The sequence below is a fragment of the Trichosurus vulpecula genome, chromosome 2, assembly GCF_011100635.1.
Source record: "Trichosurus vulpecula isolate mTriVul1 chromosome 2, mTriVul1.pri, whole genome shotgun sequence".
Lineage (NCBI taxonomy): Eukaryota > Metazoa > Chordata > Mammalia > Diprotodontia > Phalangeridae > Trichosurus > Trichosurus vulpecula.
This window is the reverse complement of record NC_050574.1, coordinates 197559560-197576152: the sequence shown is the minus strand read 5'-3', so window position 1 is coordinate 197576152 and position 16593 is coordinate 197559560. Positions and strand designations below refer to the sequence as shown.

Here is a 16593-nt window from a genome sequence, read left to right as displayed (position 1 = left end):
ATCCTAGAATCCAGGACAAGGTATGGACAATTTTCCAGCCCAGATTTAACTAATAAAAATTTCCTGCGTATAATGTGAACTTCAAGACAAACTTTTCCTTAAACTCTGAAAACAGATAGTTTGTGTGTCTTTCAGCAAATTTCAAGAAATTCTGATTTGCAAAGATACTTATAATAGTAATTATATTTCTGTATTACTCAAATTGGCATATTTTTCCCCTCACAAGAAAATAAAGCAAGCTCCAATTTAGACTTTCATACCCATCATTTTGTATTTACTGAGGTCTCTGAGAGAAATAAGTGAGCAGCCAATCAGTTAGGAGTAATAAATTAGAAACCAAAAGAGAAGCTCATTGCAACATTCAATTTGTGACCCCGGGAGAGGAAGTTGTGCAAGATTCAGAATAATCATTTGAACCCTAAGGAAACAGTCAAAACACTTTTCAGGGGCCAGCCCATTCATTCTCATTTTCTCCCATTATTTTTACAATGATTTGTTCACCTGGCACACTTGGAATTGAAGAGAAAATCTCCCATAAAAAGTAGATAGCTGAAGACTAATCAAAGCTTAGTCACCTGAAACTTACCAGTATTTAACACCATTTCTACAACTTACAGTTTTTTTTTTTTTGCACTTTGCCTTCTATTATCCACTTCCTACATACGAACTCTTCTGTCTTAGGAGGGATTTATCAATTAGGTTTGTTAGTCAACAGCTCGGTCAATGTATACAGATGCATGAGTGCATTATTGACCTACTGTAAACTTTTCATTAAATCGGTATGGATTGTTCTCCTACTACACTTCACTCTCTCAGAACATTAGCCTTCACTATCAGTTACTATGAATTAGTGGAATACAAAACAATTTTAGGAACAGCTGAAGCAGACCATAATTAAGGAGGTAAGTTTTTCCCTAACACCAGGCATGTATACATGTGCACACAAACACACACATGCACACTTTCTGAGTCCAAATGCAGCATTCTACCCATCATACCACACTCTCTCTCTTCAGTAACCTAATAACTGGCCAAAGAGACTTTGACAAGCTTTTCCAAACTCAGAAACATGGGTGACTACTTTCTCTGGCCCTTGCTCTGCCTCTTCTCAATTCTATAATTCACTATTATTAAGCATCTCTAATATACACTACTCCAAATTTCTGTTTAGACTATCTTGAACAATGGTAGTAAACAGATAAGGGAAAAGGACAAGAAAATAATCAAGAACAAAAGAATCAAAGAAAGATGGCCTATCTAAGAAGTGCAGTGTAACCATGTGAATTTTTAAGTTGACCAAAAAAAAAGACTTCACTGTCCATGTCCTATGTGGATTTTATTCAAACTCTCTGTAAGGCATATAATCCTGTGGATCTAGCAAACCAGTCAAAAACTAAAGCAATTGGTAATTGGTGCTGTTGAAATGAAATGAAGGACAGTGGTGGTCTAAAAGCGTGACACCCTCTCTCTGTGTTCACAAAGACACATGAGGCTTCATAGAGCTAAGAGATGTTAATCTTCCCCAGATTCTAAGGCAAATCTCGGTTTACTTAAAAAATTTTCTCTTCAAGTACAATCTGAATTTGTCATTGAGTTTTCCCTACTAGAAATGAGGGTCTAGGCTGGGATGAGGTAACAGGTATGGGAAGAATATACAACTAGAGATCATTAAGGGAAGTCACAGAGCAACAGAACAAGCCATTGGGAAACCAAGCCTCTTGTTTTATGGCACTTTTTTTTAACCTGGGATTCATTTAAACTTGGGACACTCCCCTAGTTCAGATTTACAGATATTAATCATATAACCCTGGCAATAAATGAATAGGTTGAAAATGCCATCTATGGAAAGCAGGTAAAAATGGACTTGGGCACAGTTCAGCAAGACACTGCCCTCAAAATGATTTTTCTCAGTGGCAAAGGAGGGAAAGAAATGCTTCCTAGAGAATAATTCTCTCACCCCACTCCACCTCAATTGAAAGCGGGGAGACGATGGAACGTTGGCCATCCAAGAAGCAGCTGCTGGGGCTCATTTTCTGTTTTACACCCTGATTTTTTTCTTGTCAGCTGCAATATTCTGCCAAATCGTAGATGGGAATTTTTTAATCACAAACCACTAACCCCAAACCACAACGAACCTATGTCAGATTTCAGGAGGTGCTCAAAGCCCAGAATGTGTTAGTAATACTGAAACTATTTGCAAAATGCTGCCAGCTTTGTCATATCCACCCTGAAAATGCAGAGCACATTTTTGGCACGTTAGCCACACTGTGATGATGATAATGCTAAAAATAAGTACTAATGGTCCCCATTTATTTAACAAGGTATGATTTAAGTTGTTTATTTTATCCGTACCAAATAGTCATAAAATCATTGATCGACAACTGGAAGAGACCTCTGAGGTTATGCAGACCAGCCCCCTCATTTTACAGATGAAGAATTGAGGTCCAGGGCAGCTAAGTAATTCACACAGGCAGTAACTTAGCCACGCCCCACTAGATGTTATCAGTCAGTGGCGAACAAATCATGTCCCCCAAACTGCTTGTATATTACTTTTAAACTATATTCTGCTCAAAACTTCCAGATAAAATTAATAAATGGAAAAAGCAGCTCTGATTACTTATAAGACTTAACTATATTCCAGAGTATAAAGGCATACTTTTGCCTGAGCAAAGTTCAGGACTCCATTTAAGTCTGAAAGAAAGAAAGATAATTTGCATCCCACAAGTGGGGCCTGGCACCCTCCCCAAAAGACCAGAGCTAATGGGGTCCACCTAAAAGACTTGCATAGGTTGTTAAGAATTAGGGTTGGACTAAGCTAGAGGTAAAAAAATAAGGCCTGAAGAGGGGCCTGAAACATAGTAAAGGTGAAAACATATAAACTCCACTCAGTAGCTAACAAGAGGCCCTAGCACACAGTCAGCACTTCATAAATGCTTTCTCTATTCATTTTTCCGTGGAATAGGAGGAAGATGCAGAAAGGCAGATATGAGTTTGATGTGAGGGAGTATTTCCTAACAATTAGAGGATCTGAAACTAGGATGGACTGCTCTGGAGGCTAATGGGCTTTCCCCTCAATTGATATATCCAGGTGAAGTCTGGATGTTCACTTGATGGGTATATTGTAGAGGAGATATTTGTTCAGGTATAGCTTGCGCTAGATAGCTTCTGAAATCCCATTGAATTCTAGGGTTCTCTGAAGCCTCAATTTGCTTTCTCTGAGATTGATCATCATCCTGGTGGCCTCTGAGATTCCATCTAACTTTGAGATTCTATGATCTCACTATGCCACACTGCCACATTCATATAATATAGAACTTCAGGCAACTCTTTAAGATGTTATAGACAAATTACTGATCTAGATCTATGGGAGTTTATTAGACCAGTGAAATTACCTTATGTCCCCCATACCCCCCAAAAAGTGCTGTACATCAGTGAGCTATCATGATTTTATTAATGTAAGCTATTATTATTGGCCTTTCTCTTTACTTAGAAATAGGACTAAACAAGTTTTGCATAAGGAACAGTAACCATTTGTTTTGGTGACAGAAATGGAGGAATTTGCATTAAAGAATAACAGGAAGTGAGGACAGTGAAGAAGGGAAACAAATTGGTGAAAGACACTGAAGATGAGGTCAGCGGATGTTGGGTTTGACCCAATGGTAGCCAGCACTGTGGGTTTTCTAAGAGAAGAGTGATGTGATGAAAACAGCATGTGAGGAAGATTATTCTAGCATCTGTGTGTAGGGTAGTTTGGAGGAAGGAGAATCTGGAGGCAGCAAAGTCAAAGATGAGGCTGTTGCAATAATCTGACCATGATGTGATGAGGGCCTGAACTCTAAGGCATTAGCTGTGGAAAGGGAAAAGAAGGGTCAGATCTGAAAGTGAGAGCAAGGAAAAAAAGAATTGTCGCTCACAGTAATCTACTGGATGTTAGGGGCAAATATGGAGGAACCAAAAGTGACTTCATTGAATCGTGCTGAGGAAATTGGATGCAGCCATATTGGATTTATCCCTCTCCACAATGGTCACAGATTCCCTTGTTTGAGAACCTTCAGCAAAGGATGGTTGATCCTTGCTTATATTATAAAGCACTGATCCCTTATTGGAAGGAACCATGTTCTCCAGATAAATGACATGTTTGCAGAGGATTATTGACAACTCTATGTGACGAAATAACTATAACTCATAATTTAGCCCAGATAAGCCCAGTGGTAAATAAAGAAGTTAACCAAGATTCAAATTATGAATGCATTTATGAAATCAAAATTCATCCTTTTCATCAGGGATGAATATCGACCTTTGAAGTAAGGGTTGAAAATGTTTCTACCTCCATCTTACAGACGAGGAAATTGAGACTCAGAGAAGCCAAATGACTAGCTCTGTCACCCTGGGCAAGTCACTGAACCTTTCAGCCTCAGTTTTCTTATCTATAAAATAGGGATAATAAAGGTTGCTTTGAGAATCAAATGAGATGATATGTAGAGCGCTACATAAATTCAGGCTGTTATTATTATAGCATGGTCACAACTATTCAGTATTGGAGCCAAGACTCCATCATATCTATTTATTAGCATATCAGAGGCACTCCAGTGGTTTATTCCCATGGATTCATTCCTAGTTGAATAGCATCTGTTAAAATATCATTAACCCCTCTTGCAATCTCAGAATGCCCCCACAGTGTGCAAACAATGAATTCAAATGGGATCCCTTATATAGTGTATCATAATAACAGGAGACAAGCTGTAAGATCAGCAAGAACGATTTAAAATCAAAAGAATTTTCTGACTATAAGATTTTGTCAGAGAAATTAAATCACTGGAGTAGATTGTGGAATCTCCTTTTCACAAGGTCTTAAGGTGAGACTAGACACCTTTTGTTTTTGAAAGACACGGGAGAGATGACATGGTGCAATGGAGAGAAAACTAGATTTAGAGTGAGGAAAATGAGTTCAAATCCCACCTCAGATACTTACTAGCTTTGTCATTCTGAGAAGGCCACTTAGTTTGTCTGGGCCTCAGTTTCCCCATCTGTAAAATGAGGGTGTTGAACTAATGACCTCTGAAGTCCCTTCCAAAGATGTATGAGTCTGTTTTTTACAATTTAGTGATACAAAGGGAAGAAATCACCCATAGAAACAATTCAGAAATCTACCCTTCTAACCCAGTGTTAGACTGATCTGTTGTTTAAACAAAGCCTGAGTTTGTTCAGTGGCAAGGCACTGGAGCGTACCAGTCAGTCCCAATGGATGGGAGCCAGAATGATGTGCTAAGGAAAGTTACTTGGAGTGGCTCTCACATTAGAGAAATGATGGTTTTCATTGATTTCTGGGTTTTGAGATCAATTTTGTATTTTATTATTAGAATTATATTTGTATTTTGTTATTAGAAATTGTGTACTATTAGAAAATAAAAAGGTAAGAGCAAGAAGGAGTTTTAAAATCATTTTTGAGAATTATACCTGAGAATCAAATCATAGAGAGAGTAAAATCAGATTAATTTTATAGCAGCTGTGGAAACCAATTGGACCATTGAGTTATATTTCTAAGAGTGTTGTTTTGGGTTTCGTTGTTGTTGTTGTTTTTTTTTAAATAGGAAGACAACACCCAGGTTGACTTTTCCTAACATCTTGTGCTTTATATTTCAAAGATCACTGCCTGTTTCTAGAAGAAAATCTTTTTTTAAATCTTATTTTGCATTTCTCTGAGAATTTTTCCTTCTCTCTCCCTTTTTATTTCCTTTCAGGATGATGGCCTCCCCGAGAATGAACATCAGCTGTCAGTAGCTGGAAAGATAAAGAAGCATTTCAACACAGGCCCCAAGCCCAACAGCACAGCAGCCGGGGTTTCTGTCATAGCAGTAAGCATCTGAAATACACAACTTTAACATTTTAAAAGGAGCCTGAGAGACAGACTCTCCTAAGGAGACTACTCCGCCAGCAGACATCAGATTGGGTCATTTCTTTAGACAGCTCTAGCACTTAATGCAACAGAGGAAATTCTGGTTTCTGAGATGTATTGGATACTTTTGCAGATGATTTTTCCCTGTGAGGCACATCATTATCCAACACCTCCAGGGTGTCCTACAGTATACAGCTATTTTATAATTCATTTTTAAGCAAAAAATTATCCCCCACACTGGACTTTCTACCAAGATAAGCTTTTTGGCTGGAAGGATTGGTTCATGATGTCCTTCTGCCAAGATCCAAAGGGGTGAGGGGGAAGCTGAGTAAGAGGGCATTGCAGAGAGAAACTAGCAAAAAAGAAAAAACTCACTAGAATTACTTGTGCTAAATACAGACTTAAAGCCAGTAGAATGTTTGTGCAGTCAAATTTTCGGTGAAAAAATTCAAATGCTGTGAACACCAAAAGGAGTCCCAATGGCTTGTTGCTGCTTATAAATTGTCATTCTTATGGTTGAAACTCTTTTAGCGTTTACCATTTTTGAATGCTGCCATGCAAGAATTTTTTTTCCTTTTGCATACTTTTAGATATACACGACACGCAATTTGATAGCAGCTCTAGGCAAAGATTAAATTGGACAGAGAAATGAGGAAACTTCATACTTGCTTGTGTCACATTCTAGTATAAATATAGTCAAGCCCTAAATTATTGGAATTTCTAACATTTCCTATTTTCTAAAAAAAACTTTCTAAATTTCAGTGGCACATTCAGTATGAAAATAAACACTGATGTGTTTTTCCTTTCCTGGGATGATAGATAGGAAAGAAGTTGATAGCATGATATAAGTTTGCGAGTATGCGTGCTCCTGAACGGTGCCCATTTTCGTAAGAACAAGCCTGAGTTCTTAAATGTATCTCTGGGTGTTTTTAACTTTTAAAAATTCTCCTTCTTCATCTTCAGTACAATGGTTGAGCATGAGATAAAGTTAAAGAAAACAAAATACCACACTAAACACTAGTCTTCCCATATCTGATTGCTACTCAGTGTTTGTTCCAAGCTTCCATCAATTGCAGATGGCACATATGTACACTTTCTCGTCCTGTTCCCACTTTCATGTTTCTCAGCTCAACCCTTTCCATGGTGGGTTAAATTGGCATGAAGTAAACTTAACTCAAGGACTAAATCTGGCTCATGAGGGCAAACTGGTTGTACTGAAAAAATGCATACTCCTAAGATGATCCCTCAGGATTACAAATTTCGAGCTGTGCTTCTTACCTTTTCATTTTAGCGTTTCATAAAAAAAAAATGCCTTACTGCAGAAGCAAATTGTCCCTTTTGTTTTCTGTGCTCCTCAGCTTTCTGTCTTTACTTAGTATTGCCAATATATTTTTAAAAATAATGTCCATAATGATTCTCCCAGCATTGAAATTTTGCATACCTATTGTTCATTTGAAATGCGAGCCTATTTATTCCAAACTGATTGATTCCAAAAATTTTCTTTTGATATGGACCATCAGCTCACTTGTCCATGACAAATACTATTCCACTGCTCTTTCAAAGGAATTTCAGCTTCTAGAAATGATGCTTTTCATTGCCTGTTATTTTCTTTTGATTTCTTTTACGTTCTGTTTGGTTTCTTAGTTAAACCTTCCTCAGTTGTTCACAGTAGTAATGGCAGTTTTGTAATGTCTAAAGATCCCAGTATATCTTTTCCATTGACAGACAAAGAACTAATACAGTGGGATGGGAACTTCCATTTTTGGTTGAATCTGGAGAAAGTCTGGACTCTCATCCAAAAATATTTACTAAGCCTCCATATAAGCAGGGTATAAAGACAAAACAGGTTTACAATAAAAGAGTCCTGGGTCTTAACATGATTTTTTTCCAAATATTATAAGACTAGTGTGATGATAGTTAAATACCAATTCATCAGTTCATCAATAAACACTCAGATTATAAAATGCTCCAAAGGGAAAGTATACTTATATGCTGCAAATAGGCTGGACAATTCTGAGTAAGGGTGATACACTTAAACAGCTTTAAATTATGCATTATTATTACAACTGTAAGCTTCTTTTAAAAGAATTTTCTACTAAAATCTATAAGTTAATAGAAGTCCTTTGGAGAAAATCAATTTAATATTTTAAAAAAGCATATTACAGAGTATTGGTGTAAAGCTCCATGGCTATTTTTGGTTTTTGGTTTTTTTTGTTTTGTTTTGGCAGGGCAGTTGGGGTTAAGTGACTTGCCCAAGGTCACACAGCTAGTAAATGTATCAAGTGTCTGAGGCCAGATTTGAACTCAGGTCCTCCTGACTCCAGGGCTGGTGCTCTACTCACTGCACCACCTAGCTGCCCCTCCATGGCTATTTTTAAGAAAAATAGAGAATACCAGACAGAACTCATATATTTATATGCAATTCCATAAGCCACTTAGCCATATCTGTATGCTGGGTGCTAATAGTGAGTATATCATATATGTTTCTTTCCTCCTCTATATATATATACGTATGTATATATATACACATATATATGTGTATATGTATACACACACACACATCATAATGTGTTTTTCAGGGTAGGTATAGGCAACATGACTAGGACTGGAAAAATTCTTTTCTGGTGTAGCATTGAGCAGGCCAATGAATTCTTTAAACCAGCTTTCCCATTTTTTAAAAAAAGTTACCCTACTTCAGAGGGCGACATAAGGAAAAAGTATCCTAGATATGAAATATTGTCCAACTAAAATTGAAGCAAAACTTAAAAAGGAGCAATGCTTTAGTAATCCAGTCCCCCTATCATTTATTTAGCAACCATTATGTGCAAGGTGCTGTGCTTGTTACTAGAAACAAGCATAATAAAATTGGAAGGCAGAATATATGTCCTTTGCTAGTGGTTATTTAATAAGTCCCATTTGATATTGAATTTATAATATATTTTGTTTTGTTTGCCCTCAGAAATGGACATAGGGAGGTGTGGACTTTTTATTTCATTAATGTGATTCCCCACGTCCTCCACCAACAGGAGATGCAGCTCATCTGTAACTTATAATTTTAGACAGCTTCTTGAGACACTGAAAAGTTGACTTAACAAAGTATTGTCAGCGGCAGAACTTGAACTCAGCTCTTACTGACTCCAAAGCCAGCCCTCTATCCACTATACCATGCTGCCTCTCACAATTTAATTATTAATCTAGCTAAGTGCTGAGAAGTTCCCTTTTCACTCGTATTAACTTCTTCTTAATAGATTTTTCCATGAATTTTAGCATGAAGATATTCATTCAGAATACACTTGAACTCAAACAGAATGTCTAATTTGGCACAGCCCCTTTCCTGACACTTGTTCATTGCCAACATATTTTTAGGAAGATTTCCAGTATCGTTGTATTGATTTTCTACAAATTATACAACTTAGTCCTAAATGTCCTCAACCCAATCTCTCCCCAAATTTCTTTTTCCTTTGTTTAGGGCATACTGGCCACAACTTTCCCAGAAATTATTACTCTAACTTTTTAAAGTTTTGGTAGGAAAAGACAGCAGTCTAAGGTGATTATTGGTTTAAAAAGAGAGAGATAGCTGGGGTAATGTGAATAGAACCAGGGGTGGTGAAGCCCTTTGCTAATGCCACATGGTTGAGGACTGTGTCATTATTTTGCATCCCCAGCACCTTGCACATAGTAGGCACTTAGTAAATAATTACTGAATTTTATTGGAGGGGTGTAAAAGAATGTTCCCCCCCCAAAAAAATGAATTGGTGCCTTTAATTTTGACTGGTGTCTCTCATCCCTAAATTTAGAGATTTAATTACCATTTTTTTTTCTATTTGAAAAAGCTATTCGTAAAACAATAGAAATGTTTTTATACTCTGTGGCCATATTTCTTCTGTAGGGCATCAAGAAAAGGGGGATCCAGATTACCTTTGCAATAAATACACTTCAGTATAAGTCATTCATTTCATGAGCTCAGTTAATTAGGTGTTCAGGTTTCCCCACTGTTAGTCTTTCTTGTTTGTGGTGTTAAACTCTTATTGGTGTTTTTTTTTTTCCTTCCTTCATTATTAAGACCAAAGAAAAGACTAATTCCATGAGTTTCAATGGTATGAAATCCACGATTTTGGCTTGGGGAGCAGTGGCCCAGACTGAGGTCCATAGGAACCAGGTAGCACATTTCCGAAGGGAGAAGTTGCTCTGACAGCTTCAGGTCAGCCAATGACTCCAGGGAACCGCTGGCTGCCCCTCCTCATGGCCGCCACCTTCTGCCTCCCAGCCCCAGACGCCATTGTCTGGAAAAGGGACTCTCACTGCCTTCCCAAGGAGTTAAGCTGTGACAGAGCAAAACAAAAGAGCAAAGAGGGGGAAACAAAGGATTATTAAAACGCAATCTGGGGACGTAGACTAGAATTGGAGATGACATTTTAACAGTGGACTTTTCTTGGGCTAAGGGAGGAGAGGCCGCAGGCTTTATTAGATTTGCTGAGCTTGGTGGAAGACCTATGACAAAGCTGCCTCTTTCAATTAATCTTCTTCAGTTACCGCTGTTTATCATCTTAACCTCTAATCTCCATAGTACCTAAAAGAAAATTTTTGAATTTTGCTTATGCAAATAGGATAGTTCAGGCTAATTGAACAAACCTCTACTAATCAGCTAAAGGAGTGCCTCCAATAAAGGGGAGAAAGGCTGCACTAGCGGGCTCACGTTGTACCTTAGTTGGCCAGTAGATGGCAATAAAAACTAGCTCTCCCCTTCCCTAAAGCTATGAAGCAATACACGCCCTCATTTTTCCAACAGGAAGTATCCTTTGAATTTTTCTAAATGAAACAAAGTGTACTTTTTAAAATTTAAGCTTAAATCTTACACTTGTACCGTGGACACTAGGTAAAATGTAATTTACAGTCAACATGCTAGATGCCCACCATGCTATGACTAGCACTGGTATTTAAGCATATTTTTAAAAATATCTTTGTGAATTTCTAGTTGGAAACTGTCATCAGCATTGCACCAATACTACGTTTTAAATAAAGCAAGCAGGAGCTTTTCTCTAAGGAAAAGAAATGGAAGCTATCACCTCCTCTGTGCAGACTTGGAAGAGGAGGAGGAGAGAAGAGAGCCAGAATATTTTTGTTATGAAATACTTTTTCATGAAAGCGGGTTGTTGCTTCCTCACTACTGGCCCAGTTGCTAATCTGTTATTGGAGGATCAATGACTCTTAACAAAAGATAGCCACCCCCACCCCCAACAGACTGCATACGTATGCATACGTAGATATAACTTAACGGACAAATGCTTTCATTTCTTTTGTCCCTTTTTGTCACAGGGAAAATGTGGTGAATGTTTTGTGTAGTAACTTTGGACTCCAAACTATTATTCAGATTCAGGTATAAAGGGGAAGCTGCTAGTCACGGCCAAGTGGCCCTGCTTTTGAAGGTCAATACTAAAAGAAAGGAGAAAAGAAATTAGAGTTACTATGAGTGATGGGCTCCAGAACCCGATTCTTTTCATCATTTCACATTCCATGACTATGAAATAGTCCCATTTAAGCCCGGGTGTGTGTGTGTGTGTGTGTGTGTGTGTGTGTGTGTGTGTGTGTACCGCGCATGCACTGTTGTCTTAGGTGCGCTAGAGCTGATTTCATTAATAAAGTTCCTCATTTAATTGGAAAATATGATTTTCTATTCTCTGCCCATTCTGAAGAGGCTTTGATATATTTTCCAGTGAGAGTTATGTTATAGTTATTCAAATGAATGCGCTATGAGATCTATTTCAATTCAGAGTAATTGGTTTCTAATTTACCAGTATCTATAGAAGAGGTTAGTTTCTTCTCTTTTTTTTTTTTTGAATTTCTAATGTATAGATTGAGCATGTTAGCCACCTTTCTGATATGAACAATACTAAATATGTACACTAAATGAGGAACGGCTTGGTCTGGAGTCTTGATTCTTTAGCACAATGTCGATCCACTGAGTTGCCCCATTTCTCTCTGCTCAGCTGGACCACGGGTTTACCATCAAGAGATCAGGGTCTTTGGACTACTACCAACAACCAGGAATGTATTGGATAAGGTATGAGATGGTGCAGCTCCAACAGTCAGTGTTTCCATGGCAACGTGCTGGCAGTCTCCATTAACCAGTTCCTTCAGTGGATAAACATGCTTTTGATTTGTTATCCAGTCCATATGCTGCTTTATCAGTTTCATTTTAATCTTGATTGAGATGCCACACCCCCTCATTCCTTTTCTTCACCCATTATTCACACTGACATTGCCAGCTTTCTTTCCATTGCACATGCTCAGTATCAATTTTCCTTCCTGTTAAAAGGACAGTATATTTAGTGTTAACGCCAAAGCATTTTCCCCTCCGTTGCTGGTTAAAGCATCTGTTTGTGATGCTCTTCTGTCATTTAACAAGCGGAGGAACAGGAGTGCCTTAGTCTATCTTCTTCTCTTCTTGTACAAAATGTAGAATTATATACTGTCATTTTAAAGCCATCAAGCACAATCTTTACCGTAGACGGAACAATGCATTTGCACATTTAGTACTAGAAGCTCCTTAAAGTACAATGAGTTATACGATGCATTGTGTGTGTTGGTAAGCTTGTGTTTTTCAAACCCTCCACGTTTTTTTGTTACCTTTTTTCCTTTTGAAAACCCTCTGTGTAGTAGCTATTGCATGACTTTTATTTGAACATTTTGTAACTGTCAGGGGTTCATTATTTTAGGTGACTTGATCTTTTCAATCAAAGGGGACTATGGGAGGTATTGCCTTTTTTTAAAAAAAAAAAAACTGGGTTAAGAATTCTACTGAGACAGATATTCTTGGGAATCATTTTCTATGCCAGGCAGCTAGCTCTGGCATTTCCTTCAAGGGGCTATTTGCTATTTATGTTCCTCTAAGTGGTCCATGAGGAGGATTGGCTTTTGATGGCTTGAGAAACTAAATGAGAATCCCTGGTGAATATCATTCTCCTGCACCTCTTTTTAATGGAAGTGGAAGGATAGCCATAAAAAGCTACATAATATCTGAGTTCAGTATGAAGCATTCCACCAGTTTTGTATTTATGAGGCAAAATAGCATCTTCCAGTGTTTGCAGGATTATCGTAATCTGCCTGACCTCTTTTCATGAATTAGACTACAACCATCTCACCTAAAAATAGCAGCCCTGCTATCATTATTCCCTCCAAGTGATTACCACGAACTTTCCCTCCAAAATTAAATAGTCTAACCAGGGTGCTTCGAAGAACAATAAAAGGCTCTTTTGACAGACAATCAGAAAAACACTCCAGTAGTGCCTACTTCATAATTTAAAGCAAAAGAGACACAATAATCTTTTTTCCATTGGTCTTACAATGAAGGGTTATTTGCCCCTCATGGGCTAATGTGCCCATATGTCAACGTAGTCTTTAGTCAGTAGAGTGAAGTAGCTTAAATAAATGTGAGGAGAGCATTGCTTTAAACTATTTTTGTTTTCTGGTGAATTCACTTGTGACTTCACTGTGCTCCATTCCTTTTAACTTTGTACTTGGAAAGATAACATATAGGTGTTTAACTGCACCTTATTTTTCCTCAAATGCATTAACAACACATAAGAGAGAAATAGACAATTTAAAAGGAATATAACCACTGTTAAAAAGAGAGAGAGAGAGAAAGAGAGAGAGTTGGTATATATTTTTATGACCAAGTGTGTAAATAGAAATCTTGCTAGTTCCAGAGAGAGTATAAGCTTCCAGTATCTGAAAGTCAATATTAATAACCAAGCATGGCATGTTGTTTCTAATAGATCTTTAGCATCACCTCGATTTGGGATTGGGAGGGGGGAGATAAAGGGCAGGAGGAAGTCACCCAGGAAATAAATAAATAGTAAAATATAGAAGAGGCCATTTGACTAAAATGCTTGTAATGATTTCCATCAGCTGACAAAATGACACATCCTTGAATAATGGTCTGGAGCAGATGGGTGATAATCTCTTTTTTCCACCATACATAAACTGCTCAGTTTTCCAGCTGGGGGCAGTAACAACAGTGTTTATAGTTAATGCTGTTCTAAACAGTGCACCCAGTGTGTAAAGCTAAATTGGGAAAATGATGCTAAAAACTCATAGGCAAATATGCTTAATTAGGAAGTTTTATAAGGCTGTTTAGCCACAGAGCAAATGCTGGATGGGAACTGATTGCAAATGCTTGCCTTTTATCTCGATGGAAGTGGGAGCATTTGTCTAACCACCATGGTAGCCAACTTTCTAACATAAACAATCATTACAGTAAGAACATTTTCACTCGGTGATTGTTATGTTTACGAGTGCTCATGGCTGTTGTAGACTTCTATAAGCAAAACACCAGGGAGTTCATTCGTACTCTTTGATAAACAGCTCACATCACTGCACGTGGTGTGCAATCATCTCCTCTGTACGCCCAGAATTTGAATTCTCCCCTCATTTACTTGTTGGTAGATGCAGGGGAGAACCATTTCCCTCTTTTTCTGTCTAATCCTACTCTTTAATGGAGCACCTGGCATTGTTTCATGTGGGGAGCTGGGTGAGCCTTAGCTGCAGTATAACTCCTCAAATTAACCCCAGAGACCTTTCTTCCCCCGCTCATAGGCTAAAACATCACTCCTGTAATAAGCTTCTTGTCCCATCTCTGGACTTTTGATGGTGAAATTGCTGCCACGTTCCATGGCTGTGGAACCACTAGAAGAAAAAGCATTTCTGTTCTCTTACATTTTCCCCTTCCTGAAAATATCCTTCTCTCCAGAGAGAGAGAGAGAGAAGTAGTCACACACATTTATATATCTCTCGAGTAAAGCTGACACTGTGGCAGGTGGTGTAGCCTGGTAATGGAGTGGTATTATAATGCACAGTGTCTTCAGCATGCAGAATACTAGAATCCAGCAACCTAATTCTTAAATAAAGCAAATACAAAAACAAGACACAGCCAGAACCACTAAATAAGATCAAAACACTGATGGAAGCTCAATTCCCAAATATGTCCCCAGCAAAATGTGGGTCTTATCTTAGTAGATTAGAATAAAATACAGTTGATGAGGCTGGGCTACAGCAGTAGTGTGTCTTTTTTGTGAGGCTATTAAATGTTGTCATGCTCTGTTGTTAAAAGGTATGGATGGGGTCAAGAAAAAAATACATCTTACCCCGTGCAACTTTTAAAGAGTGGTTCTCGTAAAGCAGCATGACTTTGCAGCTTTACAAAAGAACAGGTTTGTGGCCAGCTCCGTTGCCAGCTACTGGACATCCAATCCCGAGTCGCAAAGTTGCAATGAACTATTTGCTTTGGACTTCTTTAGCTCTTTAGGAAAGGAGCTCTCTGCTGAATGTCAGGGCACTGCTGGAAAGACATATGCCTCTGCAGGAGCACAGGCACTTCCCAATCTCCCTCCCCTGGGACTTAATCTGTAACAGGAAGTTTGGAGCTTTAATCTTGGCTCCCTGGAAAATGGAGAGTCGGAAGAGACTGGTGGGGGCTGCTGCTTTCTAAGGAAGCATTAACTTTCAAAGCCAAATTATGGCTCTAGACGAAGTCTCAAGACAGGGAGAAATGTTTAGTTTTGCAGCTGTGCCTTGACACTGAAGAGCAAGTTATTGGACTGAGATGCCTAAAGGGGTCAGAAGCACCACTTATTGCAACTTACAGGGCCTTGAATGTTCAATAAAAGAAATGCTGGAATGGTGAGACATCTGCATCGCATTTTAACAAATCCAATAGGTTACTCACAATTTTCTGAGAGCCCTTCTTTATAGGGATCCCAGTAATTTGAAGATGTCTTTTCTTTGAATTGTGTGTTGCTAGGGCCAATCAGTTGCCATGGGAATCCAGATCTTAATCCTTTGGGCGTAAGTACTATGTATGTGAAAATACTGTGTTTTTCTCTGAGATTCTTGATCACCTATTATTGATTCAAAAATTGCCTAGAATCTTCTGTGATTTCCAGATGTGGATCAAACTTTGCTTTCTTCTCAGATTTAAAAGGAAAATGTAAGGGTTTTTTTGTTTGTATTTTTTTTTTACATTTTTTAACATCCACAGAAATAGCTTGTCTAATGGCACAATAGAGCCTGCATCTTAAGTGTTCTTGTAGGAAAAAGCTCATTATGTTATCATTATGAAATGATAGTAGCAAATGCCAGAGAACATGTCCGTAGAAATTAGAATACTGTCATTTCATTAGAGAACTTTTTGCCTCCTCCTTTTAAGTGAAACCTAGATTTCCCCTGGGGGTACTACATCCCTTGCAACTCTCCAGGGCAGGTTACTCCTTGTTCTATTTTACAAGACTTACTGGCAGGAGGAAGGGTTGACATACTTCTCATTCCCCAAAGGCATATTCACACCATTTTCCCCTAAATAGGCTTTCCTCCTTCAAAATTTATATAATTAATGCACCCTCTCCCCTTCTTTACTGCTATCATTTGCCAGATCTGTGCTTAATATCTCCCCTTCTTCAATGACTTGAACACATGGATAATATTCTCTTTCTACCCTATCCCCTCCCCCTCTGTCTTATTCTCTATCATCCTACAGAATGTCAAACTTATGTTGATGACCATTTTTACTATGCTTACTCTCATAACCACTCACTCTTTTTGATTCAAACAGCCATAATCTCCAACCCACTTTAGCCCCGCACCAGCATATTTATACCTGAGACCTTACCAGCCCTCATAAGTATCCCTGGATAATACAATAG

General features: G+C 38.3%; 1 protein-coding gene across 3 annotated transcripts in view; it reads left to right on the top strand.

Moving 5' to 3' along the window:
• Positions 1-16593, top strand: part of DCLK1 (doublecortin like kinase 1) — a 431729-nt gene that overhangs the window by 392108 nt on the left and 23028 nt on the right. For 2 of the 3 annotated variants that reach the window (XM_036743476.1, XM_036743478.1), the window contains one exon: positions 5742-5855. In XM_036743476.1, the coding sequence (XP_036599371.1) occupies positions 5742-5855 (114 nt within the window). Of the gene's footprint in view, positions 1-5741; positions 5856-11883; positions 11958-16593 lie in introns of all 3 variants that reach the window. The other variant, XM_036743477.1, reaches the window with a different exon arrangement.